Source organism: Oxyura jamaicensis, chromosome 2 (genome assembly GCF_011077185.1).
Source record: "Oxyura jamaicensis isolate SHBP4307 breed ruddy duck chromosome 2, BPBGC_Ojam_1.0, whole genome shotgun sequence".
NCBI lineage: Eukaryota > Metazoa > Chordata > Aves > Anseriformes > Anatidae > Oxyura > Oxyura jamaicensis.
This window is the reverse complement of record NC_048894.1, coordinates 17,533,507-17,561,140: the sequence shown is the minus strand read 5'-3', so window position 1 is coordinate 17,561,140 and position 27,634 is coordinate 17,533,507. Positions and strand designations below refer to the sequence as shown.

The 27,634-nt window shown below is 44.2% G+C and overlaps 2 protein-coding genes across 2 annotated transcripts in view; both read left to right on the top strand.

The window, feature by feature from the left end:
* Positions 1-8,750, top strand: part of MYO3A (myosin IIIA) — a 113,989-nt gene extending 105,239 nt beyond the window's left edge. Inside the window, exons 32-35 of the mRNA XM_035319448.1 lie at positions 840-949; positions 3,553-3,593; positions 5,330-5,470; positions 7,313-8,750. Of these exons, the coding sequence (XP_035175339.1) occupies positions 840-949; positions 3,553-3,593; positions 5,330-5,470; positions 7,313-7,427 (407 nt within the window). The 3' untranslated portion in view covers positions 7,428-8,750. The remainder of the gene's footprint in view (positions 1-839; positions 950-3,552; positions 3,594-5,329; positions 5,471-7,312) is intronic.
* Positions 8,751-9,500: 750 nt separating this feature from the next.
* GAD2 (glutamate decarboxylase 2) overlaps positions 9,501-27,634 on the top strand; it is a 37,785-nt gene continuing 19,651 nt past the window's right edge. The window contains exons 1-7 of the mRNA XM_035318989.1: positions 9,501-9,940; positions 10,090-10,149; positions 10,287-10,436; positions 11,417-11,650; positions 15,743-15,833; positions 16,660-16,772; positions 20,846-20,961. Of these exons, the coding sequence (XP_035174880.1) occupies positions 9,505-9,940; positions 10,090-10,149; positions 10,287-10,436; positions 11,417-11,650; positions 15,743-15,833; positions 16,660-16,772; positions 20,846-20,961 (1,200 nt within the window). The 5' untranslated portion in view covers positions 9,501-9,504. The remainder of the gene's footprint in view (positions 9,941-10,089; positions 10,150-10,286; positions 10,437-11,416; positions 11,651-15,742; positions 15,834-16,659; positions 16,773-20,845; positions 20,962-27,634) is intronic.

The following is a 27,634-nucleotide window of genomic DNA, read 5'->3' as shown; positions in this document are numbered from 1 at the left end:
AGATGAGCAGAACGCATTTCCATAATTTATTGAAGCTAGATCTTTACTCCACCCTCACACTATCATCACTGATGAGTGTAGAGATGATTCTTTTATGGACTCTTACATAGCTCACAAATCAGTGTCTAACCTAGAGCCTGGTGATTACAAGAAGACAGCAGTTCCATTTTGTGTGAAAATCTTGGTTTTGTTTCCATTAGAATGAATACATTCCTGGTATGTTTGTATAAAGTTCTTGTAGAAGTAGAGACTGTGAGTTGAGTACATCTAAACCAGAGAATCTATACTGGATTGCTTGGATGCTATGGGCACGGTCATGCTGTGTTACCCAACGGTATGTCATTTGGCTTGAAAAAGAACAGCCTCAGCGGGGGAATATCTACACCGTAATAGTGAAGACCAACTTTTGAATGGGGTAGTGAAGATACCTAATGCTGGTTCCCACATTTGACACCTTAATGGTTGACTTGAGTCTGAAAAAACATCACCCTCCCTGCTCAGCTCCCTGTTAGAGGTGGTAGCCACCACCCTTTGGAGCACCACTCCAAATGTGCAGCATCAACCCTTTTCAGAGGAGAAGCCCGTGCCAGGCAGACTGCTGGACTGTTCCACTATGACATTCATTGCGTGAGTCCATGTGGGTAGTCAGGAATCAAATAAATAAACTCATTCTCCTTTCCAGTCTGGACATGGAAATGCCAAAAACTGTTGCTTTCTTGAGTGACTGCAAGCAGTAAATTGGCTAAATTGATTTTTTTGCTCTCCGGTGAAATTCTCTTTGTTTAAAAGCCTCCCATTTCATGAAGAAATGAGCTTTACTGTTTTCTTATTTTCCACAGTTGCAGCCAAAGTTGAAGACTCTCGCCCAAAGCAGAGACCCCCAAGGAGGCCACGGAAGCCCAAGACATTAAACAATCCAGAAGACTCCACATACTACACTCTAATACATGTGAGTTTAGCAAGTTTTTGTGGGCTAAAACTGCCCGATAATTCCCACCTAAACATACTCTCTAATTGCCCAGTTCCTGTATTCCTTTCTGATACAGCACAAAAGCTGTGCCTTACTGAAAGGAAGCTAGCCATAAACGTCAAATTGCAAACTAGATTTGAAATTATTAAAATTCAGAGTTACCCAGCTTGGGACCCTACATCAAGCCAATTTTTGCTTTTTTACCTAACCATATGTACATTCATTATATGCATAAGCAGCATTTGCACTTTCAGTACCTAGAGGAAATGACTACTCTCCATAGTTTCTTTGTAAGTCATGGGAGAAAAACAGGTTCATTCGGAGAGCTATTTTGAGTGTCTAAATTAGTGCTCGATCTTGCAGAGAGAGCAAATATTAAAATAGGCTGTATTAGTATGCACACTGTAACTTCCTTTACAAATGTGTCAGATTGTGATTATGAAGGAACTGGCAAATACAAACAGCACAGGAGACTAATGGATTTGAGTGTCTCTATATATAGCCTTTGGTCCAAGTTCAGATACTAAGGTCTGCTTTCCTTTCTTGACTTCAGTGCCCTTAAATATATAGAGAAGGAAAAAAAAAAAGAAAAAAAAAGAAAAAAAAAGAGAGAGCAAGAAAGTAAGCATAACGAGAGAAAATGTAAAAGCAGCTCAAAAAGCAGTTCCAACAAAAAAAGCAATTAATGTCATTTGCTCGAGGTGCCTGTATCTTAGTGACCTATTTTAGCAGCCGGTGAGAGCCCAGCTAATAAACTAACCATAGCAATTGCTTCTCCTTTCAACAGAAGGTGTCACAAGGGCCTTTAGGGAGAGTTGTGTCTGGCATACCAAAAAAAGACAAATACGGCTATATTTTATTATGGGGGCTTTGAAATAACACAGCTTGGGAACAATGATATTCTGAAAAGAAATGGTATCCTTAAAAATAAATTGGCATTTAAGAATGTGATTTGTTTTGTGAAAACAAGATTGGTGAGTTAGAGGACTGAACTGAAAGGCATGACACTGAATGCTGTATTGGGAAATGTCTGAGGAGATGTGTAATTCCAAGGCAAATGCATATTTAGAAAGCTGAGACTATGCAGGCAGGAACATTGTATTTTATGAACACAAATTTGTTATGTGGCCATCTCCATATCAGAAAATGGATATCATATCAGTGCAAACAAAAACTGCAGTCATATTGGGGATTTTTTAAACAAAATATTAACAGCAGTTTTGCAAGGTATTCAATATTATTAACTTTGCTTTTAGTTGCATTTTTCATGAGGGTGTGAAAAAGAGAAGCCTGTCTTCCTGACATGAAACTCACTGGTAAGGAAGAGTCAGAATAAATTTATACTACAGTGAAACTTAGAAAATGGGCCTACCAGTTCTGTTCTTGAACATTGGACAAGTCATTTACCTCTGACTTAGGAAACTAGAGAGTAGTCAGTTTTTCCCAGCTTTTGTGGCTTTTCTGCCTTACAAAAAATCTTGTGATCAGCCACTATTCACACATTATCAAGCCCAGATTACCCAGATTATGGCATGCACTATGAATGCATTAAAAAAAAAAAATCCTTTGTTTTATGGTCCCCTTCAGCAAAAACAGGTATTGCTCTCACACTGCATTACAGATGTTATTAGACACCTTCCATTGTCACTCATCTTCATGGACATCAAATGAACTAAAGTGGTACACCGGTGTAAATGAAGCCTGACAATAGGCCTTTGTTCATACAAGCCACTAAAAGCTTATTTGGGCGGTTATTACTTTAAATCAGTCTGTCATTTTGAAATTAGAGGTCTTCTGCATCTGCCTGCAGACTGAGGTGTGTGTCCATCAGGATTCCTGGTTCTCAGTGGCCTTACAGTGTTACAATTCATAAATTCTAGTAAGTGTTCCCTGGTTTGAGAGAAACATAATCAAGGCCAAAATTAAGACCAAATTTAAGACCATCTGCACTTAAAAATACTGCTTACGTCATGCTTTAGATGCTGCAACATAATGTTCTTCCTGAGCGTAAGGACAGAAATCTATTAGAGATAAGAAATTACTCACGTTCCTTATCAGTCTCTCTCCTCTGCATTTCTGGATGTCTCATATCCTAAAGGTGATTTTGTCACCCAGTATACTTCTAAATGGGGCCTTTGTCAATTTTATCCTACTAAAACCTGTGACAACGTTGCATTGGCATTAATGAGAACAGGATTATGCCTTCTCCCACTGTGTTGTCTGTATACATGGAAATTCTCATGGCATCCAAGTAAACTTGCCTCAGTGAGATAGTGTTGTGAACATCATTAAAACAACTACAGATACATGGAAATTTTACTTTTTATTATTGTTGGTCTAATCACAATTACTTTAGCTTTTTTTTTTCACAGCATTTCAACACATTCTCAGTGACATACATAGTCACAGAGCATGAAAAGAGATTTTGCCAGTGCACTTGCTCTATGGCTCAAGAAATTAAGTTCTCTGTATTTTCATTAAACAAAAAATATGCAGCACTTTCCTACCTAGTATATTGATGACTTGTATCCTTGCATAAACTTTCATTTCGGTATTTTTTTAATTATTTTGTGCTTTTTTAGAAATCAATGCAAGATGAAAAACGGAAACCAAGAAAAGAAAGGTAATTTTTTTCATTATTGCACTATTGTCATTTTAGTACTCTAGAAATAGTTCTTAGCTGCACTTCAACCCTGAAAATAAAGCATTTAAAAAAAAAAAAAAAAGCATGGTGATTTGGTGATTCACAGGAAGGGCATCATATACGAAGTTAAACATGCAATTTTCAGCAACAAAAATCCATTATGGAATTCAGTTGTTCAGTTTTACTGCAGCATGGCCCTTTACCATGGCAACACAAGCACAATAATAAGTTAAGATAAGGTCCACATCAAAGATAGTTCTGACACAGAAAATAATTGAAGGTGCTTAAAATTCCAGTCAAACTAAATGAGCAACCACTTCTTTTTTCGGTAGCAAAATTACCAAGGCTGTTAAATTTCTCTCCTAAAAATATACGACTGTTTGGAAATAGATGATAAAAATGGAAACAGTAAGATATTAGTATAACAGTAATACATTAATAACAGGTAAAGAAGAGTAGCTATTGAGATTTCAACCTGAAGCCTTTCTTCACAGTGTAACTAACCTGTTTTGATAGATCTATATAGAAATGAAGGAAGCAACACATATAGAATCATAGCATCATATATCCTGCCTTCCTGTATTTTAGATCCTCACGTGCTGTAGACTTTGTTCACAGCTTCTGACTTACGTCTTAGCTCTGTGTTGTCTGTGTTTCTATACATAAGCTTTTTGCTGTTCCCCAGGGACCCTGTGTAATGCTATGTTGGCCTCTTCATAGATGCAAGATACCTGAGCACTGTATGAATGGGCTGTTAGTGCTATCCTTGACTGAGGTTGCAGAATCAAGCTCCATATCTAAAAAAATGTATCTTCAATGAAGTTACATTACATTATATGCCCATAAGATGTGTTCACAGAATCTAGCATCGTTAAACCACAATTGAAATTGTCCTTGATTGTGCCACTGCTTCAAGGACTCACTTAACAGCCACGTCTTCCATGTCAGTTCTAAGTTACAGCTCTTCTGATACCATTTGGATCTTGAAAATAATCCACATCTACAGTCATCTTATGTTTAGCAAACAATCATCATCATCATCATCTAGTGTTTCTCCCTCACTGGCCTCTGTTTGGTTTCGCTCATCTTAAATCTAGTTAAACAATTCCATGACTGCATCTGCTTCCATGTGTTGATTCTGTATTAGTCAAACACAGCAACAGAAATCAAGGAGTTACTTCCATCAATGTGAGAATTGAATTCTGAAGGTTCTTTTCAGGTTGCTTTTAGATTATTTTTTTCTGTACATGTGATACTCAGGTTAAACATTCATGTAACAAAAACCAGGCATCCGCATTATTGACACCAATATCTGAACTAGTTGCTTTAGACTCTTTTCTTGTAGTCACAGGGAAAAAAAAAAAAAAAGGCATCTTTAGGAAAATTATTGCTATCTTCCTAAAGGAAATATCTAAAATAGGCCAGATGAACTGTATCATAAAAATACCTCTCTGCTGAGTATGATGGCAAACCCATGCTATTTCAGTGATATATGTTTGCTTTATGAACGTCTAAAATTATTTAGCATTGCAAAATTCTCCATATCTGCATCATACAGCAGCCATGTTCCAAAGACAGATTACTTGTGTTTATATATTTTCTTCCCTAGACCCTCAACACATACACAACCAAAAATGGTACTTGGTTGTGTTACTTTTAATGTTTAATATAATGTTGAAAAGTGAAATTAACTTGGAGTACTTATTTATTGACAGTCTGAGCAAAGTGCTAGACTTAGATGTCTATTACCATGAAATTTCATCTCCTGATTGCACCTCAAAGGACAGCAGCTCTGTCACAAAAAAGAAGAGACATCCAGCTGAGCGCAGGATTTCAACTTTAAGAGCTACCGAACGGTAAGTCATACAAAATTATAATAGGAAAAAATAAATGTTGTATATACTCACTGAGAAAAAAAATGCATATGCATATATACCTGTCTGCAAATTCAAAACTAACAAACAAAAAACTTTCAAATTAGACATAAATCTATTTTTTAATTTGTGGAATCTTGCCAAATTATCTTGGAATATGTGTAGCTGAAAACAGGGACAAACAGTAGCATGATTTGTCTACAGCCTGCCAGCTTTGGCTTCCTAAACTCTGGATGAGATGGACAGAGATGTAAATCTTTGATATAAAATTGAATTCAAGTATAGCAGAATTTAGAAGTTGTATTTCTGACTCAGTCTGGCTTTAAACAGAGTAGATGTGTGGCGAATTTTCTGCCTGCTTTCTGCAGGTAAGACACCTGCTTGACTGCCTCCTCCTGCTGTCCTGTAGCAGCACGTGTGTTTACAGCCTGTGGTGGACACCACCAAGGTGGACAGTCAGGAAAAAACTCCGAAGGGAAGGTCTGCTCTACCTCTTCTCTTCCCACATAGACTTCATAGAGGGTGACCTCTGCTGGGCAAAGGAAATTCATATTCTTTTAGGCACACATCGCACATACAAACACACACACATTTATATATGTTTATATATGTGTCTTCATATATAGAAGGAAAACCTGGAAACAATCTAAGTAAAAGCCTAAGAAAAACACCAAGTCTAGGAGGATTGCTGAGATCTGAAAATATATCAGCAAAAATGTTTGTAGAGCATTTTGTGCCTGTTACTTATTTCACTTTTTGGCATTTTTCATGTGCCATCTCAAATAGTTTTAGAAAGGTGTTGTGAAGGCATGGAATTAAACATAATAGTAATATCAGGGAATTACCACACAGTTTACATCTCTTGGAAAATGTTGCATTTCTGGGGTTGTTAATTACTCCAGTCTTTCACCCTTTGTTTAGAAAGCTGCAAAATTGTATGAGGTCTGGTTTAGATGAATGAGAATTTTAACACAGAGCTCACTGAAAGGAAAATTCAGGCCTTGTGCTGCGTGCTGTCTGGTTGCATCCTAAATAGCCAAAATGGAAAAAAAAATCTGTGTAACTCTTAAATTTACACTGTTACTTTTGAGGGCAGATTTATCTTTGTCTTAAATTCAATTGATACACCTTTCTGCGCTTCAGTATCTCTTGAATGGGGTCACCTGTATTAAAAGCTATACAGTCAATTTGGTCTGGAGAAATGAATCATTGAAGGCTTTTTTGGCAGTCTACTTTCGACACTGGTGTAGGAGCAGTGGTGCAGCACACCTGTAGTATATATTTGTATAGTTATTTCAGACTAATCTCCTTAATAAATAACTGAGTTTTATTTTTAATCTTACTCCATGGCAACACCTGGTGTTAAGCCACCATTCCAGCCTGTCAGAGTTGGCTTCCCAAGCTGGCTTGCCATCTGAAAAAAAATTAAGACGAAATGGACACTTACACTGAGCTCAACAGGCAGGTTAAACACAGGCCAAACAAACATACACCAGCTGAAAATCTGGTTCAAAGCCAGCAGGCAAAAACTGCTGCAAAGCACCCACGTGTTCTCAGTGTTTTTATGTCCTTTTATTATGTCCCCTTCGCAGAAGAACATGTTGTTCTCCTGTGTTCGTCCGCTCTCTGGATAATGTGTTTGTTCTGAGGTGCCGGCTTGATGCAGCACAGGGAGACGAGGCCTTGCAAAATCGGTTGATTTTTTTTTTTCTTTTTTTCTTTTTTCCTGTCCCGAGGGTGGAGGTTAAGCAGTCAATTAGGAGTGTTTGCCAAGGTAAATGTTTTGATTTTAATTTCTGAAACACTTCTGCGCTTAATCCCTAGGTCAAGGGTTGCTGAAAGCCCCCTGGAAGAGAGTAAACCCGAAGATAATCCCTATGACTACAGAAGACTGCTGCGGAAGACCTCGCAGCGCCGGCGCCTTATCCAGCAGTTCTAGCTGCTGCTGCTGCTGTTGCTGCTGCCGTTTGGCTTTTATTAGCATAATCTTTTTTATCATTTTATACCATGAGCATCCTTTTTTTTTTAATCTGTGATGTTTCAAGTTTACGTGTGTTCATGTGAATACGAATTACTGTAGTTACAGCCCAACACCGTTGCAAAGGGACACTGTCAGTCACGTACCATATACTTTAAAAATAATAAAAAATCAGGTTTTTCTTTAGATACCACTGCTACATCTTAAAATTATTAAACATAAGCGGCTTAAATCTAGGTTACATTTCTCAGTGCATATCTCTTTCCTTTCTGCATTTCATCAGTCTTACCCTATTAAAATAGACCATTTAGTTTACAGTTTCCCGGTTAAGCATTCAAATTTCCATATGCACCTTCAGAAAACCTTAGTTATTGTTTCTAATAAATTGTTTTACAGGGAAAAAAATTAAAAGAACAGCATAGGGGAATTTCTGTTTATTTTAGGTTTACAATGCCTAAATTTGAGGATGAACTGTATGTGTGTCCCTGTAATGAAACAAATGAATTGATTAATTGGATAGCGTACTATAGCAGTTTATTTCATTATTGACTTTACTGTAAAGCTAGTAGCCAGTTTTAAAGGTCAATATTGTGTGTATAATTTTTACATTGAAGACATCTATTTATGGGAAGTATATCCAGCCCTGTCCTCTGCCTCTGCGCTTTGTTACTAAACGATGAACTTCTAAATCGTGTTGCTTTGTTCTGCTTTGCATTAGATTTTTTAGGAATCTTAATCTCTGGGGTGCCAAGAAAGAAATAGAAAGACGCTCTCTGGTTGATTGCTGCCTAAATGTAATGATCATTCTTAATCAGTTCCTCTAGAAATTAAATAGAAATAAAAGCAATAGCCACTGCGTTCAAAATTTCCCCCGATTCCTTATTCAAAAGACCTTATTTCACAGAAACCACGCGGATAATTGCTCAGCTTCCTTTCAGGATTCATAATTGCACGTTCCCAGCTGCAAAACAAGAGAAGGCAAATTTCATGAACCCCATGCAAAGGCCTGATCCTGCTGTCTTGCTTAGCTCTCCTAAATGCTACAATTAGCAGCAGCAGCAAGCCACAGAGGTTGGGTTTTTGTTTCCCCCACCCAGACACTTGGCCTTGCCCCAGGGACAGGTAGTGATTGCTTCCCAGTCTTGAAGAAGCTACGAGGCCACGGCACTGGATTAAACTTTGCTGCAGTGTAAAATCTGTGATAAATCGTTTAAATTTTGAAATCTATTTTGAAATTGCTTTCTCATGTATTATTAAAACCGTGAATAAAAAGGCACAAGGCAGTGATGCGGTTGGCTGTGTCTGAATTCCACCCAGAAGTGACGAAATACGGGACTGGGGAATGGCTGGGTGAGGCGGGGAAGACCTCGCAGCTGCCTCCTGCCATGGGAAGCCCAAGTGCCCTTCTCCACCTCCCTAAAGCCGATGCCCTCAGAGATACTGGGGGCTGTGGCAGCCCCAGGGCTTGGCTGTGGGCTGTGGGTGACCAGGGCTCTCTGCAGGGCCCCATATTGGCCTGGTACGGCCTCCCCTGCCTCCCTCCCGGGCTCAGGGCTTGAAATCTGTGGGGGGAGAGGCAGACACAGCAGGCACGGCTCCTGCAGCCCCCAGGGGGAGGTCCGTGTGCCTCCAAAATCGATGTCGGGAAGGCGAACGAAGCGGGTCTTCTCCTCCTTCCCCTGGTGTGGCCTCCCCAGTGCCCGGGGAGGCCCGGGGAGCCCTCGGGGCTGCCGAGAGCTCCGCCAGGAGAGGGGACACCAGGAGAGGGGAGCAGCGGGGTCACCGCCACCCCCAGCCCGGCCCGGTGGGGCCCCCGGTGGGGCAGCCCCGGCCCAGGAATGCCCTGCTCGCAGCTATGCCTATGGGGGGAGGAAAGAGGGGAACAATTTCTCAGCGCTTTCCATCTCATTCCAATAGGGAAGCTTCCCCCGAAGCTCCAGGGGGGTCCCTGAGTTACGTCGGGACAGAAAAAAAAACCTGTCCCTGCTGCGGGGACACCCCCAGGGGGGAGGGGGGGGGTTACACAGCCGCCGTCGGGATGCTCTCCCCGGTGCCGTCGGTGCCAGCCCCGGGGTGGGGGCTCCGCGGCTTCCCCCCTCCCCGACCCCCCCTCACTCCGAGCCGGGGGGCGGCGGCGGCGGCGGGCGGCGCCTGCGGGCCACGATCGCGGCGGCAGCTCCGCGGCGCGGCCCCGGGGGCGCCCACGGGCGCTGCTCCCACCCACGCGTGCCCGGGGCGCCCCCGCCCCTCCGCCGCCCGGCGCAGCCGCACACACTTTGCACGCACATTTCCACGCGCACACACTCGCACACACGCAGCTCGCCCTCCCGAGGCACACCCGCTCGGGCCGCCGGGGCTTGCAGCTCGCCGCTCCGCTTCCCTTCCCTTCCCCTGCGCCATGGCCAGCCCCGGCTCCGGCTTCTGGCCCTTCGGGGCCGACGAGGGCTCGGCGGCGGCAGAGAGCCCCGGCACAGGTAGGGGGGCACCGGGCGGCCCCGACGGCGGGCACCGGGGCTCCGAGGTAGGGGATTGGGGACGGGGGGGGGGTCCCGGGGAAGGAGCGGCGTGTGCCGGGCTCTTCGCCCCCCGTCCCCACGGATGTCGGCCGCGTTTTGTCTTGCAGCGAGAGCCTGGTGCCAGGCGGCGCAGAAGTTGACGGGCGGCCTGGGGAACAAGCTGTGCGGTAAGGGCAGGGCGGTCCCCGGCGGCGGGGGGCTGGGGGCGGCCGCGGGATGCGCCCCCCGGGCCGGGGAACTGGGGAGGGGGGACCGGGGATGGGGCCGCGGTGCTGAGCCCGTGTGTGTCCGTGTCGCTGTCAAGCTTTGCTCTACGGGGACGCCGAGAAACCCGTGGAAACCGGCGCCAAGGCAGCCCCCGGGGCAGCGGAGCCGCGGCCGGTCTGTACCTGCGACAAAAAACCCTGCGGCTGCCAGAAAGCCGACGTGAATTACGCCTTCCTGCACTCAACAGGTAACGGAGCTCCCGGGCGGCGGCGCGGCTCTAAAAAAGACCGAAAAAGTCCCCCAAAAAGATGCTGCGGGCGGGGAAGTGCCGCGGCCGGGGGAACCCGACGGGGCGCGGAGGCTCCGTGGGGCGCCCGCCCCCGGCCCCGAGCCCCGCCAAACCCGCCAGAAATAAAGAAAAAAATCCCGAAAAACTGAAAATAAAAAAAAATAAAGCAGTATAAAATAAAATAGCCTCCCGGCGTGCTGGAGCCTGCAGGTCGCTTTTTTATGAGGGGTAGCGACAACAGCGACCTTCCCGTTGGAGCACCTGGGATGTGATTAAGGGTGGCGGCGAGGAGGGAGAAGCGGGCTCGCACCCGTTGACCTCGGCTCGGGGTTTTTCTTATTTTTCCCTTTCCTCTTTTTGCTTGTGCTGCAGCCCCCAAGCACCCTGAGCTGCCCCGAGCAGGGCTTTAAGGGCTGGGCTCTGCCCCGTGGAGCGGTGCCGGCTGCGTGCTGCTGGGCTGCCCGGCATCGCCCCGAAAAATGTGTTCGGTTATCAACAAGTTACCTGCCAAGCCTTACACTGGGCACTCGCGAGGAAGGTCTTTTATTTGTGCAAGGCAAATGACAGGTTTTCGAGTGCTTCAGTGCTTCTTGTAGCGTTTATTTTCCATTCCTTATTTTTCCTTTTTTTTTTTTTTTTTTTTTTTTCCTTCGTTTTCCCTTTTTTTCTTGTTTGCCTGCTCTCTCTCATTGTCTCAAAAATTGGTCTGAAATGTACTGCAGGCAAAAATTGCTGCTTGAGGTAGGAAATGAAAATCTAACTAAATCTCTGAAAACATTCCTTAAAATACGATCTTACCTGCTTACTACATAAAAATAAAATCCATTTTTACTGAACACTGAGAAAAGATTTCCTAAACATAAACGGGAGAAGCCTGTACCCAGTATCTGTGTGTAAGGTCATAAAATGAAGTTAACTTTTCCTTTCTCCGTTCCCAGACCTTCTGCCGGCATGCAACGGAGAAATAACAACGATGTCTTTCCTCCAAGACGTTGTGGACATTCTACTTCAGTATGTGGTGAAAAGTTTTGATAGATCGACAAAGGTTATTGATTTCCACTACCCAAACGAGCTACTCCAAGAATATAACTGGGAACTGGCAGACCAGCCACAGACCTTGGAAGAAATTTTATTGAACTGCAGGACAACCCTGAAGTATGCAATTAAAACAGGTAATAGCCGCCCTCGTTTTCTACCCGGTATGGTCTCAGCCAGTGATTAAAGGTGTCGTTTCATTTTATCTTGAAGCATCAGAGATTCAAGCAGCTCCTGTATTTTGCCATCTGCGGGCAGTTTCTAGCAGGGATGGGGATCGCTTTCCTAAACAATATAAAGCCCTCGCAGTCCCATGGCGGTGGCGGTCGGTGCAGCCTCACGCACCCTTTCCAATTTAAATTCAATGCATCCGTGCATCAGGGTTGCCAAGCATGGCACTCGGCAGCCACCTTCGCAACTTCCCTCTGTCCCTTTTCGTCCATTTTGCGTGATAGGGGCTGGGACCGGGTCTGCTCCTTGCAGATAGGGTGATGCTGAGCACAGGGGTGACTGGGGCATCCCTGCAGGGAGGGCGGGAGGGACCGGACCGGCCCATTTACCGGCCAAAATCCCCAAATCACAATAAGCATCCTGTAAGTGCGAGCTCCCAGCGGCCATTTGCCACCTCTCCCTTACCTGCATGAGGACATAAAACCCAGAAAATTTGGCAGAAGTGTCTGCAGGATATTGTGGTGGGTTGTTTTTTTTCAGGCTTGAGGAATAAAAACACCCCCAAAATTGTTTGAATAGCCGTTTTTTGTTCATTTTTTGCTGGGGGTGAGTAGATTCCTGCCTGGCCGAGCTGGAGCACAGGGCCTGCCCATGCGTGGGGAAGCCCCAGCTCTGTGCCCGGGGCCACCTTAAATAGAGCACCGAGGAGCAGACAAAAAGCACAGTGGCAATTACAGCCGGGACTGGGAAATAATGCGGGGTGCAGAGAGCTCTTAGTGGGAATCTGAATTGCTGAGAAATTGCCTAAAAATAAGTGTGTGCCAATTACTGAGAGAGACAAAAGGCTGCTTTGTGAATCGAGGCTGCAGGGAAAACAAAAACCAGGTTTTGTCACCTTTTGGGAACAGACTGATCGCAGTAACCATTGGGGGGGATCTTTGTAATCCTCTTCGTTTAGGGGCGGCAATATCTGCCTGAGTGCTTTTGATATACGAGTCTGGTGCTGTCACGACATCTGTAAAATACCGGAATAAATAGTTGGGTAAATGATATCCACCAGAACACAGTCGATGAGTCCAGTGATCCTTGTGATTTGTCTGGACAGGGCGTAGGAATCGTTTTCCCTGAACGCTGTGAAACATAGGGTCTGTGAATCTGTGAAATCAAAGAATAGGGTTTCTTAAGCAATTTTTGTTAACCTGCTTTGTGAAAGCCTGTTTCACATAACGGAGCTATTTTCTGCATCCAAAAAAGACCCTTCAAAACAGCGTTATCGCTTCCGTTGCCTAAATACGCAAGGCTTTCCCTTCTTTGCATTTTTTGTTGTTGTTGTTTTGATGCAAATTGCACTTTCCAGGCTGGAGGACTGGTGCTGGGGTGGCAGGGCTGGGGGGCATGAAATGTGCTGGATTTCCACCCAACCCCCTTTCTTCAGAGTAAAACGCTTGAAATGCCCTCAGAGAAGTGAGGTTTCTGGAAAAGAAATCTCATCGCCTTGATTAGCCTTGGGGCCGCAGCCAGCGCCCCGCAGCCCGGCTCTGACGCCCGGTGGGGAAGCGAGGGGCCGGAGGGCCGGGTGCCCGGCCGAGGGGCTGCAGGAGGAAGGCACCCGCACCTCTCTGCCTTCCCCTGCCGTGTCTGTCCATCAGGGATGTGGTGGAAGCGGGTTTATGAGGGAGTGTGTGGTGTGGTGTGGCGTGGTGTGAGCATGGCCCTGGCCTGTCATAGCCCCGGTCTGTCACCTCACGATTTATCCAGGGGTGCCTGTGAAGGCACTGCATGTGGTAAACCTCTTGGTGTGGGGCACAGCTCTCCCACTGCCCCCAAGTCCTGTGTGTCTGTCACAGTCACCGCTTTGTTCCTGACGGCCAGGACAAATTAAACGTCTTTCAGGCAGGAGGCACCCGAGCCCTGATTTCTGAGCCCCTCTCACAAGCTCTCCTTGCCCGGAGCCTGCCTGTCAAGCGAAGCCGCAATTTTCCGCAGCTCGCTCACGTACCGGGGTGCCACAGGGATGGAAAAACCCTGGCGGCTGGGATTGGGGTCAGGCTGGGGGAGTGGGTTTGTGGCCATGGCATGCTGAGGGTGCGTTGCGAAAGAGCGGGACACTGAGGGAAGGTGGCTGTGCAAGCAGCAGCTCCTTCTCTGGGGATGTCACTGCAGGGAGGGGATGTTACTACAGGGAGTTGTTGCTACAGGGAGAGCGCTGCTCCCCCCTCCATGCTTCAGGGCAAGGCTGTCACATCCCGCCCGTGCTGCCAGCCCCTTCCGTGCAGCCATCCCCGAAGCGTGAGGTGGGCTGTGAGGTTTCCTTGAAGAAACAGGCAGTGACAGCGAGGTTGTCCCCTGGGGCTGGGTGCTGACGGAGAGCTGCTGAGGTGCCGTGGCTGCAGATAGGAATTCTCTCATTCCGCAGCTTTTCGGAGTGGGTTTATTCTGTAAACAAGAGTCTTTTTCTGGCCTCTTCCAGTCTTCCAAAGATTCACCAAAGGCTTTCACCTCATAATTCTTTGCTGCTCTCTGGCAGAAGTTGGGAGCTAGCTAGGAGCTTGGCTGATGTCGAACCCGAGATATAAATATTGAAATCTCAAAAAAAAAAAAAATCACTGGGGAAATGCAGAGCCCCAGTGCAGAACAGCCGTGGCTGTGTGTGTGGCTTTGGTGGCAGTAGCAGGGCACACACGTGTCCCAGAGCCACCCACCCGACGGAAGAGCAGGGGCCGGATCCTGCTCTTGCTGCTGGGTCTCCTGGAGGGCTTTGCCCACGTGTCCCAGGCGGCACTGGTGGGGGAAGGAGGCATCTCAGGGCAAAATGCAGCCCTGCAGGCCAGAGAGAGCACTGGGTTTGTCACAGTCGAAGGATGCAGGGACTGGATTTAGTATGTCCCCCCAGCCCCTCATCCCTGTGTTCTGCCCCCAAAGCCCAGCCAGTGCGTTTGTGCACAGGGAGCTGGGAACTGGGAGCAATTCCCCGTGCTGCTCCATGAGCCGCGTGTCTGCACCTGATAAGGGGCCACCGGAGACCAGAGATAAGTTTTCCCTCGGTTCTGGGTCTGCGTTTCCTCAATCATCTTGCTCTATCTTTTGTTTTCCATGACGGCAATAACAGTGCATCGTCTGCGGGTCAGGACAGGTGTTCTCAAGGCAGAGGAGGCTTTCCTTCACATCGGACAGCATTTAGATAATTGTTAACCTTCTTTAATTTGTGTCAGTAATTGTGCCACTTAACAGCAGCTTGCAGGGAGCAACTAAGGAAAAAAAAAAAAAAAAAAAAAGATTTAATGGTTTCTGTTCCTTGTTTTAATGTTTTAATGTCTCTAGACACATTTTTAAGAAAAATCTCTGACAGGATTTTGGAAAAATATCAGGAGCCAATTAGATTAACCACGTAAATGGACAATCAGCCCATTGGGGATATTCTTGTGCATCTTCCTGATGTGGCAGCGATGCTGGTTTTGTTTAAATTCACAATTGCAGGCAGCCAGGCTGTTGTAATTGCAGCTTGGCAGGGAAGAAATGACATGTACCGCCACCTTCCCTGCCATCTTCCTGCAATCATCAGCCTTTGAGTCATGTGCAGAGCAGTCACCAAAATGTTCCATTTTCTCATTTTGCCCCATCTATTATAATCATTAGCCATTCATCACTGATGTTATATGTACTGGCAAGCTCCTCAGATGGTGTCTCATGCGTGGCTTTCAAACCTAGCCAGGCACAAACCCATTCGGTGACAACATGTGACACACGAAGAGGAGCGAGCCGCTGTTTTTGTGAGGCACCATCGTGCTCATTTTCAAGGCACATTGAAAGAATAATGGGGGATGCCGGAATGCATTATTCTGTATTCAGTGAAATTACTCAGATTTACTTCATTTGGAATGAGAAAGAAGAGAAATCCTGCCTTTTCCAAAAAATATATATGTATTTTGCTGTTTGCTTTATTTCATACCTTGAAAGCACTTCCTTCTGCATAGAAATCCTTAGGTAAATACACTGCTCAGCACTGAATAGTTTCAGTCAGTCATCAGCCTTTTGATAACATTTTCCATTTTATGCAGGGCATCCTAGATATTTTAATCAACTTTCAACTGGATTGGACATGGTTGGGTTGGCAGCAGACTGGCTGACATCAGCAGCAAATACTAATATGTAAGTAGCAGAATTTTTCCATGATATTTAATATCATTTTACAGTTATACTGGACAATATTAGCTGCTGTAGCTGAATGGAAAAAGGAATACTTTTATGTTAAGCATGCTGGAAAAACAATTGTCTGCTTTTTAAATGATTGCTAAACATATTTACATGAAGATTTTAAACATTGTTCTATAGACTGTCTTCTATGAAATTCCATTATACAAATATGATGTTGGTTTTGCTAACCACCAAAAATGTACAGAAAAATTATTCTAGTATTTTGCATGCATAAATATGTGAAATGGAAGGTGTGCTAAAAGAACAGTTGCATTTATGTAGGGGGGTTAGGTATAACAGATCAATTAGAGCCATTGCTTTCTGTGAAAAGGAGGTGCAGAATTTAAAATGTTTTTTGTATTTTTTGCACTTAGGGGCTAGGAAGCATTTTTGTGCACTTGTTTAGTTTCGTGAACTGTCTTGTCATCGTGAACAGGACTGTTAATGTGCATGCATCTAGATATGCAAATAGGTTTTGGCAAGACGAAGGTCTGGTTCTGGCCAGCAGCTCTTGAATTCAGGGCAAAGCCTTGAGCCTGGAGGAGGTGAGCATGATTTGTTTCACTGAGCTGGGTGGAAATGGAGTGTCCAGTGCTCTCTGCATTTCTCCTTTTAGACATCTGACATGAAATCAGAAGGAAGATTATCAAAAGTATAGTAAAACAGAACTCTACCCAGTGCAAGACAGAGTGTATTGTGGCTATAATGTAATGTAATGTTGGTAACAGATGTGTTAGTGTTGTAGCTCAAAGCATTAAATATGGACATTACTACATTTCAGGTTCACCTATGAAATTGCTCCAGTGTTTGTACTTTTGGAATATGTCACACTAAGGAAAATGAGAGAGATGGTTGGCTGGCCAGGAGGCTGTGGCGATGGGATATTTTCACCTGGTACATGATATTTCAAGCTTTCTTTATTTTTCAGACTGTGCTATGTGACATCCCCTGTAGTTAAAGATCAAACATAATTAAATATGCATGTTCAAGAGGACACTTGCTAATAACCACCAGTGGCCTCTTTGAGATAAAGTATTGCATGTTTATGAATTTCAGGGATGTGATTATGAGAGTCTGTCTGAGCAAATTGCACTGCATTATGAGCAGCTGTAATGGCACATGGGAAACATAATCAGAAGAGACATTGCCTTGCAGTTTTGCTTTGCCCCCACTTTCCATGGATTACACAAAACAGAAGGAATATTTTATTAATAACAGAACGAAGAAACACAACAATGCTCTCCATCACTGCAGGGGGAATTGGAGTGAGGAGGGAAAAATGTAGCATGCCTCTAAGCAAATTGAGTGGATGGGTAGGATCCCACCCACATTACAGCTAAGTGCTTTCCACATGTGAGCTGGCCTTTGGGGCTCAGTGGGGGTACCTGGGCGGCTCGTTACCCTGAGCGCTTGAAGGCTCAAAAACATGGTTCCTTCAGGGCACATCAATAAGGCAAAAAATTAGTGTAATTAACTGTAGAGAAATGATTGACTCTTGACACTTACTACATTGTTAATTTTTTTTTAATCATTCCACTTATTCTTGATTTTTACTTTGTCGCTGTCGCCTCCTATCGCACTCTGGAACTTTGTTGCTAAAAATTTTGGCCTATCTGACTCCCAAGATTGAAAAAAAACAACAACAACAACAACAAAATTTACATTAGGCACAGCATCTTGGCATGTCAAAAGAGAACAGACTGATAGTTAGTGGGGAAGGAGGTCTTCTGGAAAAAATATTCATTGACCTAATAGAGGGGGAAAGAGCATTTGGACTGTCAAGCAAAGGAAAGACCTTACAGATAACAGCCTAGGATGTATGGGCCTCCAAGCGCACATAGTACGAAGTTTGTGCTGTGTGGAAGATCAAACAAGACTAATTTTCTGCTGACCTCTGGCATCTGAATGAACATGCGTGAGTTGGTGCAGGAATTTTGGGTTGGTCCTTTCCGCAGAGGTGGAGAAAAAGGCGAGAAGAGTTTACATTATTTCTCATTGAGTCCTTACATAAAAGGTAGTGAGAGCAAAAGCTCTGACAGCTTTTATTGTAGTGCTTAGAGGTCCTGACCAGAGCCATGATCTGGAGATCATGATGCATCACACAGGACAGCATCTAAACACATATCACGAGCCCAATTCCTAAGACAATGTTTTCTGAAATTTAACAGTGATTGGTCACCGTCTTGACCTAACAAAGTACATCTGGTCTTCAGGTCCTCACTTTTTAGATTTCAGCCAGGATAGCCCTGCTAGGCTGGCAAGGCACTTAGTGAGGGAGAGGAGAGCAATAGCAATGCTGCTCGGCAGGACGTGATGGGCAGAGGAGGGGCACAAATGTGCCCAAATCTGGTACGCTGTGCTTGAGATAGATACATTTCCTGACTGACGCTACTTCTGGAGGAGAGAGGTCCAGGCCTGACGTCAGCAGAGCTAGGATGCTACCTGGTGTGCCGGATGATGGAGCTGACTTCATTCAGCTGTAATGCTGATGCTCTCAGGAGCAATGTCACAGAGGGAGGAGAAACAAACAGAGGAGGAAGGGGGCATGTGTCTTCTGTGTTTCTGAGCTTGTTCTTTGAGCTAAAAGTAAAGCCAAACAAATTTGGGTCTCTAATTCTTCTTCTCCATCTGACGAAGCAGTGGGCATCCCCACCTCCCAGCCAGACAAGCCAAAATAGGTCCTGAGGCAGCCAGAGCTGGGGCAGGCAGCTTTTGGGCCACCAGCTGCAGCAGGACAGATAGGCTTTCTAGCAGGCACATGTATGTGTAATGTCTGTTTTGTGGAAAGTGTATTTCTAATGCACTCTGTAAAAGGAACAATACCCAGGGTGCAAGTTCTGCTTTCTTAGACAATAGTCAAAATCACCTCTGTGCTGTCTCCTCTTTTCAAACTATCACAGCGTCCAGTGAAGACCTTACTGCTGCAGAGAAAAGGTTCTTGCTCTCTGCATTCTCTGTAATGAAATATACAGTATCGATACGTGCAAAACATAAAGGCCTGATTAGGATCTCCAAATTTTGTTGGTGTGTTTTGTTGTCTGCAATTAACGGTGGGTGTAAACACAGCTGCAGAATTAAAGGCAGAATGTGGGCTCATTAATAAGTTTAAGGTAAAATGGCTAGGTAATAAATAGTAGGAAAGCCTGGAAATCTAACATTTCAGTCTTGATTCTTTTGACACTGAGCCAGTGACTTTGGACAAGATAGGCCAAATTTCTTCAACCTGGACACCTTAGATCAGTCACCTAAATCATCAACAGTAGCCGCTGCATGACATCTGCATGTTTTAGGGACAGGAACCTGACCATTTCTTCTAAATCTCTCCATTTCTTCTTTTGTCATTTGTCAAAAGAGGTGCAGAAGTATGCTCATACCTCTCAAGATATTTGAGAGAGGAGGAAAAAGCAGCCCACTGGTCTGCGCTGAGCCCCATACCAACAGTGCTGTTTCTCTGTTCACCTGGATTCACATCAGAGCCTGTGAGGTCAGAGAAAGCCTGGAGCAGGGGCAGCCTCACTGCAAAAGCAGAACTAGGATACTGGGTAGAAGTGAAGGGCAACGCACAATTTCTGTGAGCTCTGGAGAACAATATGTATACTTCCAGCATGATAAATACAAATCATGAATAAGTCAAAGCTATGTTAGATTTACCAGCACATGTAGTCTGCTGGTGTAACATGTTATAATGTCACTGCTTTCAGCAGAGCTGTCTTGATGTGTTTAGGGGGTGGATTTTATCTCACTTTGCCTGTCCAAGCATTGGTTATCTACCCTGGGCTCATTACAGCAGCTCCTGTCTATTCAAGGGAGAGGGATGGATGCATCTGCAGCGCACAGCATCCCAGCTACTGCTGACAGCTACCTTAGGATGAGCTGAGACATCCTCTGGAATTGCCTGCCTCATGCTCTTCACTCCATTTTCAGATGGATGAAAGTTAGGTTGCAGTCAGACCTGTTCACTTAAAAGCCTAAAACCATGATCAGTATACACCTTCTCTTTGTATAAATGTATGTGCATAAACGTCAATATAGAACCGATCTGTATATATATGCACTATATATACAGCATAAAGCTGGTGGGTTTTATATATGCATGTATGTTTGTGTGTGTGTGGCTGTGTGTGTTCATATGTAAAAGTACCCAGACTCTGTCTCAGGTTCTGCATTATATTCCCATGGTGCTCATGCAGTATCGATGTGTAGCCAAACACTGCTTGACTGTAGGCACAGAGGCTCAGTAAACATCTTAGAAAGGAAGAATGAAAAGCATGTTTTTAATATATGCATTGATAATTGAAATGCAGAAACAGATTACTGTAGACCTGTCAGCTGATGCTTGAAATGGGTATTTTAAGTCAATGTACATCAGGGATTTTAAGGACAGTGCTAGGGAAATGTGACTTTTTCCCCTCACTCCCATCAGGACAAATTAAAAGAAAAATATTTTTTTGGAATGACACTTTTTCCTTTCTCTTCCTTCTCCCCCTTCAGTTATCCAGAAGGCAGTATCCATTGGGACACACTGTGTGGGTTTCTTCAGAACTGGGGCATGAAATATCACCCTGGTTTGGGAAGGGAGAGCACGGGTTAGGTCGCTCTTGGAAGCCACTTACAAAGTTGCCTTGTGGTGGCGTATGTGGAAATGAGTGGGATTAATGTGTAGGTGACATATAGAAAGATAAAACTGGGGACTAAAGGAAAAATGGTGAGAAAAAAATGAGGATAAAAGGAAACTCCAGTCATTTTCTTTGCAGTAGTGCTTTATGCATAAATTGTTACCCAGGTGTAGTAGATCTGTTATTGTACAACCCATCTGTGAGGAACCTCAAGATGAAGAATCCATGTTTCTGCTCTTAGGCAGAAACATTAACATTAGAGTTAGGAAAACTGTAGCAAGACTTATCATTTGTACAGGAATGGTATTAAAATGCATAGAAAAAGTAACAGTGTATTACTGTGGACTCCAGGTGGTGCCATATCTAACATGTATGCTATGTTGATTGCACGTTTCAAGATGTTCCCAGAAGTTAAAGAAAAAGGAATGGCAGCTATTCCCAGACTGGTTGCCTTCACATCTGAACATGTATGTGTTTCTGTTTTTTCCTGTCTGGTACACCTGTTTGTATGACTTCATGATGAAGAAAATAGCTAAACAAGAATTGGTAGCCAACTGTCTTCATTTCTGTTATTCCTTCACTGGGAGGGAAGAAATGGGAAGGGGTTGGCTTCTTGATACATGGAGGCATGAGCAGTGCACTTCTCTGTGGCTGGAACCCAGGGAGAAAAGGCTCTACAAAGCACTGCCCTTCTTTTTGTTCTGCCTTGTGTCTCTATCAGCACTGATATGGACGGCAAGGACCACAGCAAGCAGCAACAGCTCAGCATTGGGCTTCTGAGTGTCCAGTGTTTGGGTCCTAAAATCATAGGATGGCCTGGGTTGGATGGGACCTTAAAGATCATCTCACTCCAACCCCCTCCATGGGCAGGGACACCACCCACCAGATGAGGTTGGCCAAGGCCCCCTCCCACTTGGCCTTGAACACCTCCTGGGATGGGGCATCCACAGCTTCTCTGGGCAGCCTGTGCCAGGGCCTCACCACCCTCAGAGTAAACAATTTCCTCCTAGTGTCTAGTCTGAATCTATCCAGTGACCTGGATCCCTCGGGGACAGCAGATCCCTGTGCCTCAGGGTACTTCTAGCTGACCCGTCCCTGCTGTTCCTTAGTGAGAGGGTAATAACACACATGAAGACAGTGGTATTGGAGTGCTGTGTGTATAGCCAGCAGCTGTGGTGTGCTGTGGGGCACTGGGCTTTGCTGCAGGTCTGTCTGTGAGCGAGGCCCTCAGCATACCGGGGTTCACTGCAGGCACCAACGAGAACTGGCAGTGCTAAATGGGGGTTGCTGGCATTAGGATGAGATGCAATACAGAACGGCAGGCTCCACATTGCAGAATATTGTCCTCAGAGCGGTTGGACAAAAAACTTCTGTAAGTGTGTAGCAGCTCTCCAAAGTTCGCTGCACATCTAGAGATCCATTATTCGTACGAAAGTTACAAACCTAATAAGTATTGCAAATAAGGTTCAGCATGATTATTTAAAATAACAAATCCTATTAATCATTAGAGATTTTCATTGTATTCATAGCATTGGGATGTTAAACAATGAGCCAAATTGTGCTATCAGTCTCAAAATAATGAAATGAGCTTTAATAATTGTGTTTTCATGCCAAGGAAGAAGCAGCTCCCTTAGCAAATTAAACATTCCAAAGTCAAATACACCAGTGAATCCACAGGCTAGTATCTGAAATGTTACATTTTAAAAGTAGCTTGAAATTTCAGTTTTGTCCTTTCCTCAAGCAAGTTTTTATAAAGTATGTAATAGCCCATCTTCTAGGGAAGATGAGAAACCACACTAAGTGAAGGCAGGATCGTTTAACTCTTAATTGCCCAGCAGGCAGGGATCAAGGTTTAACCTTCAAAATAGCAGAGGCTGTTAAAGGAATTGTAGAAGAGTGTACAAAACAATCCCTTTTTAGTTAGAAAATGTCATGCAGAACCTGAATAGACAGTAAGATACGAGAATGGCATTTGTCTCATTTATCATGTCATGCTGATCTTCTGCTTCCTTTCAAATTCCCCAGTCTGATTCTAGTTTCTCCCTCCCACAGTTGGATGCTGTTGTACAGTGATAGCCACAGAACAAGCAGTCTGTAAATGGGATACTGTCATTTCCCCATGATCTGCACATGTGGCATGATAGTAAACAAAGCTTAAAGTTACCGTGTCTGCTTAGAAACATTGAGATTTTTTTCTTTAGATTTTTCAGTCGGAAGCAAAGATTCCAGTATCAGCAATTTTCAGACAAGAATATCAGCATCAAGGACCAGACTCTATTTTAATTTCTGCCAATCTAGAGTTTCCATTATTATAAATGAGTGAAGTTACTCCACAGTTGCCACCAATATTACTGTAATCAGAATCTGGCCTCAGTCTGATGCCATGACGGTTTCAGCTGCCAGTGGAGGAGAAGGGAAGGGAGGAGTAATTTGCAGCTCCTAAGTAATTCCCTTCCTAATTTAGGAGTCATCATGTGCCTAAATTAGGAGCCTCACTCCCTGCACAATCAATCAGTGAAGAGAGGCATCTCTGGGGTGAAACTCAGAGCATCCAAATTAGGAACGTAAATGTTGCTTAATTTAGATATTCTAAATCACCTTCAGGAGGGTTTCACCTACTTCTGTGCATTAACCATACAGAGACACCCGTCTCCTGATATACACAACCTACACAGGGTGCCTAAAGTAGGTTATGTGACTACTCCAACCCTGCATGTGCGTGTTAAGCAGGTTTTCCTCAGGCTGTTCAGTAGGACTGTGACATCTCTGACACTCTGATTCTGTTAATTTCTGTTTCACCACTGATGGTGAAGTACATTGTAACTGCTTAGGTTGGGCTTGGCTCAGGTATAATTGCAGTGAGTTGCACTGCACTGAGAACTTAATTTAGTCCTTTGTGTTCACCATTTCATCACCAGTCATTCTAGAATCTGCACTGGTGCAGCAGCAGAGTGATGTCCTTCAAGGCAGCTGTTCTGGACTGCTTGTGACGCAGGAGACCTTGTCTCAGATGGGTAAAAGTGATGGATGCCAGTTGTAGAAACCTATTTTAGTCTATTATTTCACACACAATGAAAAATATAAGGTGAAGGCCTCCTCCTATGTCCCCGTTGCATCAGCTTTAGGTTGGTATGAGTGTTCAGAGGAGCACATCCATTTTTTTCCTTCTCAGAATATTTTAATTGACCCATTTGTCTACAAGGCAAGTGCTACTGCATTTTAACCTGTCCACCTAGCACTCTCTTAGATAGCATCTGGCAGTAGCTGGGAATAGTATGGAGCAGGGAGCATCCTTGGAAGGTGAAAAGGACAAAATCACGGTACTCTGAGGAGAAAAGGGCTGTAGAGGGGAAAAGTTGAGATGCAGAGAACTTGCCAGATTCCCATTACAAAGCAGTCCTTGGTCCTTTTATCCAGTTAGAAAGCCAACAGGGCATGGAGAGGCTCTTGCTGCCTTTGGCATCCCCCATTGGCATGGCTTTTGGGGTGAAAAGGCTCCTGCCTGAGGCTTCACTGGCAATATAGCTCCAGCAGCTGTGGAGGGAGGGTCTGTTGGCCACTCAGGTATAAGAAGTCAGCCTTGTAGACAGACATAGCCAGGGGGACCTTGTCCTTTGGGGGGAGAGCTGGGAGCTGTGGCTTGTCCGCGGTGGGAGGGGAGCACCCTTGCATGGACAGCACATGTAGCATCCCTGCAGCGATCAGATCAGTGGAGGCAATTTGTGATAAATCGCTGCTTCAGCTTCTTGCACACTGATTTCCCTTCGTGGACAAGCCCCATTACATGCAGGGAGTACAGCAAACTACTAATAGCTGCAGGAGAAGGATGTTTTTTGTCTGAACAGTTGCTGAAATCTAACGGAGAGGTTGCTGGCTATGAGACAGAAGGGAATTAAAATTGACTTCTGTCCCAAAGCAGACAGTTTGACAGATCTCCCTTTCATACAGAATTCAAAAGAGTCTAGTTTTATTTCACAGTAGATAGGAAGGCCAATCTCTTCATCCCAGCATTGTTGTGGCACGTAATGTTGCTCTCTAGCCCGGTTTCTTGGAGGCAACCTTCTAGGCTGTCATCTGTAGGAGCAATCCAAGTGTGGCCCATGTGGCAGGGCTTCCAGGGAAGGTTTGAGAGGCCTGGAGAACCCATTTTCCATTTGGTGACATCAATTATGAAGCCATAAGCTACACTTGTAAGCACACAGAGTAAGCAGGGAGTGGTTTTGTTTCCTCACAAGGAAATTAAAAGTCAAACTTGTGGATTCAGGCATTCTTCCTTTGCATTGCCTACTGCTCAATAACTAGAAAAGGTGTTTTTGGTGGCATTCAAAGCCAGAGGGAAACAGTGAAAAAGCTGGTGTTACTTCAGGAGCAGCTTATTTCAAGTATCTCCATTCAAATCAAAGTAAAACCGCTCTCCAGAAAAACAACAGTCTGGAGCAGCCTATTTCAAAGCAGATATTAGTCCTGTAGGTCTTATCCTTCTTCTGGTCAGTATTTCATGACTTTCACATTCCCACAGAACCCCTGTGAGTTCAGTGCAATATTTCTTGTCCACAGGTAGCATTATAAGACTATCAGCACTGGAAAAAAAACACATTGTGAGTCTTGCTGTATTAGCAAAGGACTATTGAGTGACATCTTTCAAATATGCAAAAGGTCAGAATATTAGTATGTTGTGCAGAAACATTAATATATTAATTTCTTTCCTGACGTTAACAATTAAGTTTAAAAATTGAATAGTGGTAGCTAAAGGAAACAATAACAAACATATATCATGATGGTGTATTTAAAATGTGGGACACGGTACACTTTTTTTTGTAGGTAACTGAAGGAAAATCTATAGCTTACAACAAGACTTTAGAGGTAGGATTTATGTCACTTAACTTTAATCACTGAAAGTGCAAACATTTAATCTGAGTTAGTCTATGCACTTTTTATAGCCAATAAAAAGAGAGAGATCTGCAGAAGACAACTCATCCCAGTCTAAAGTTGGTACCAAAGCCTCAGGGATGCAGTGCCTTCTGGAAGTACCGCTTCTTCCCCACTACCGAGGGAACCCAAGCAGCTAGCCTAGATCAAACACACATTTTTAGATGCTTCAAACAGAGGGAAGGAGACCAGCCTTCACGTTCAGGGATCCTACATTATTTCAAGCCCACGGGAGGTGGAGAGAAAAGTATGTTCTTGTGCTCTGCTGGTGGGCTGAGCCTGGGAGTCCAGGTGTGCCGGACACCAGGGTGCCGCAGCCAAACCTGCAGACCTCAGAGAGGTTTCAGCGGCTGGGTGGCTCAGCTTGCTCAGCATCTGAGATCTTGCTGCTGACGAGCTCCCTCCAAATAGCTTGTGTCACTCAGGATTTTTTCTGCTGCCATCTGAAAAACCAGCCATGGCTCTGGGGCTTACAGAATGAGGACGGTTCTTCCTGACAGCTTCAGCCCTGCCAGATGACGAGCAAATAATTCAGCAAGCCATAAAAATAGAAGCATCTGTATACTAAAGCACTGTTCATTTAAAATAAAAATGGCATACTTTTCAGCATCCTAACACTTGTAGCAATACCAGTTCTTCCTTTTTCCAACAGGCTTATTTCATTACTGCACTTTTAATTATTTTGCAGTGTGTTTTTACTTTACAGAGCTCATTATGAGAAAATGGCTGTCAAACTTGCTCCTAACAACATCTAAAATTTCAGACAAAGGGAATATTCCCCTGACTCAAGATCACTTTTTTTTTTTTTAACTTTTTTGACCATTAATATGCTTTTGTCACTAAGATTGACTAAAACTCTCTTCCTCCTCATTCCCCACTGAACTTCAAATGTATTTCTCTTCAGGGAGAAAAGAAATATAGGGGATGTATGTGTAGTCCACCTTTATGTATGTAGCCAACATGCAGCACAAGGGTGCATGAAGGAGGAAGGGAGGAAGATGAAGTGACATCCCACTCCCACCTGCATGTCCTCCTGTCTCTGACAAGCACAGGACAGTGGTGAAACAGGTCCTAGCCTGGTCTTTGATTCAGGACTGGCTTCAAGCAGTCTGCCCCATCCTCCCTTTGTGGCCCTGGCTCTCCCACTGTAGGACTTCAGCTCTAACTCATTCATGGTTGTGTAATAAATGGTGGTGTTCAAGCTCACTTCCTTGCAGGGCTAAGCAGTATGTAGCCCCCATATTCCAGAACGGGTTGCATTTAATGCCCTTCTTCCCCCTGAATCTGTCAGTAGTTCTTTATAACCAGGACTATTTCCACAGATCTTTCCTTCTCTTAGATCTGTATGTTTTTCTATGTCTGCCTTTAGCTGTGCATGCATCTAAATTTTCAGCATTGTCCCAGGCGTACTGAAAGAAAGTTCAATAATTATCATCATTTGTAAAGCCTTTTTGTTCTGAAAACTGCATTTTTTTTCCATGTGAAGTTTCATCCTGGCTCTTTGCTAACCATTCGGACAACTAGAGTGATTCCTCTGATGTTACCCTGAGACACAAAAGTGTAACGGCATTCATATATCTCTGCCTGTGTACAGAGATTGAGCAATTTCATATTCAAAGTTTGTTTAGAAATTATAATTGCATTACCCTTCCATCCATAGACTTGTGTATTTCTTCCCAATTTATCTCTAAACCTGTTTTGGTTCCTGACCACTGAATTCCCTTCAGCAAGTAAAAAGCCTTCAGGCATCTGAGATATCAGCAGTACATTCATTTTATTCCCGGTGCTCTATTAGCAGTGCCATGAGACTTCTCAGCAAGGCAGCTGAGATTGGCCATGTTCCAATGGATGCCTTTGAGCACATGGGCTTAATTTTCTTCCTTGTAGTAAACCATTCAAATCCATATTTCCTTTTTTAAGGCACTTTGAATAGTTCTATTTTCTATTAGGAAAATGAATTACAGCAATAAATCTATTTTAACTAGTATGGAATAAGGAGCAACCTTAACCAGAGTAGTCAGGGCTCTGACTGAAATTAATGAAAATTACCCGAGTAATTTTTAAAACACAGTGTGTTTTTTTTCTACTTAGTAAGTTGAAGGCATACGTTGCAGTTCTACTCTCCTTCGTCTCTGTCTTAAAGTTGAAGTAGATTTGACATTAATTTCTCAAAGTGTTCATAATCATATGGAGCCCTTAAGCATGCTGTGA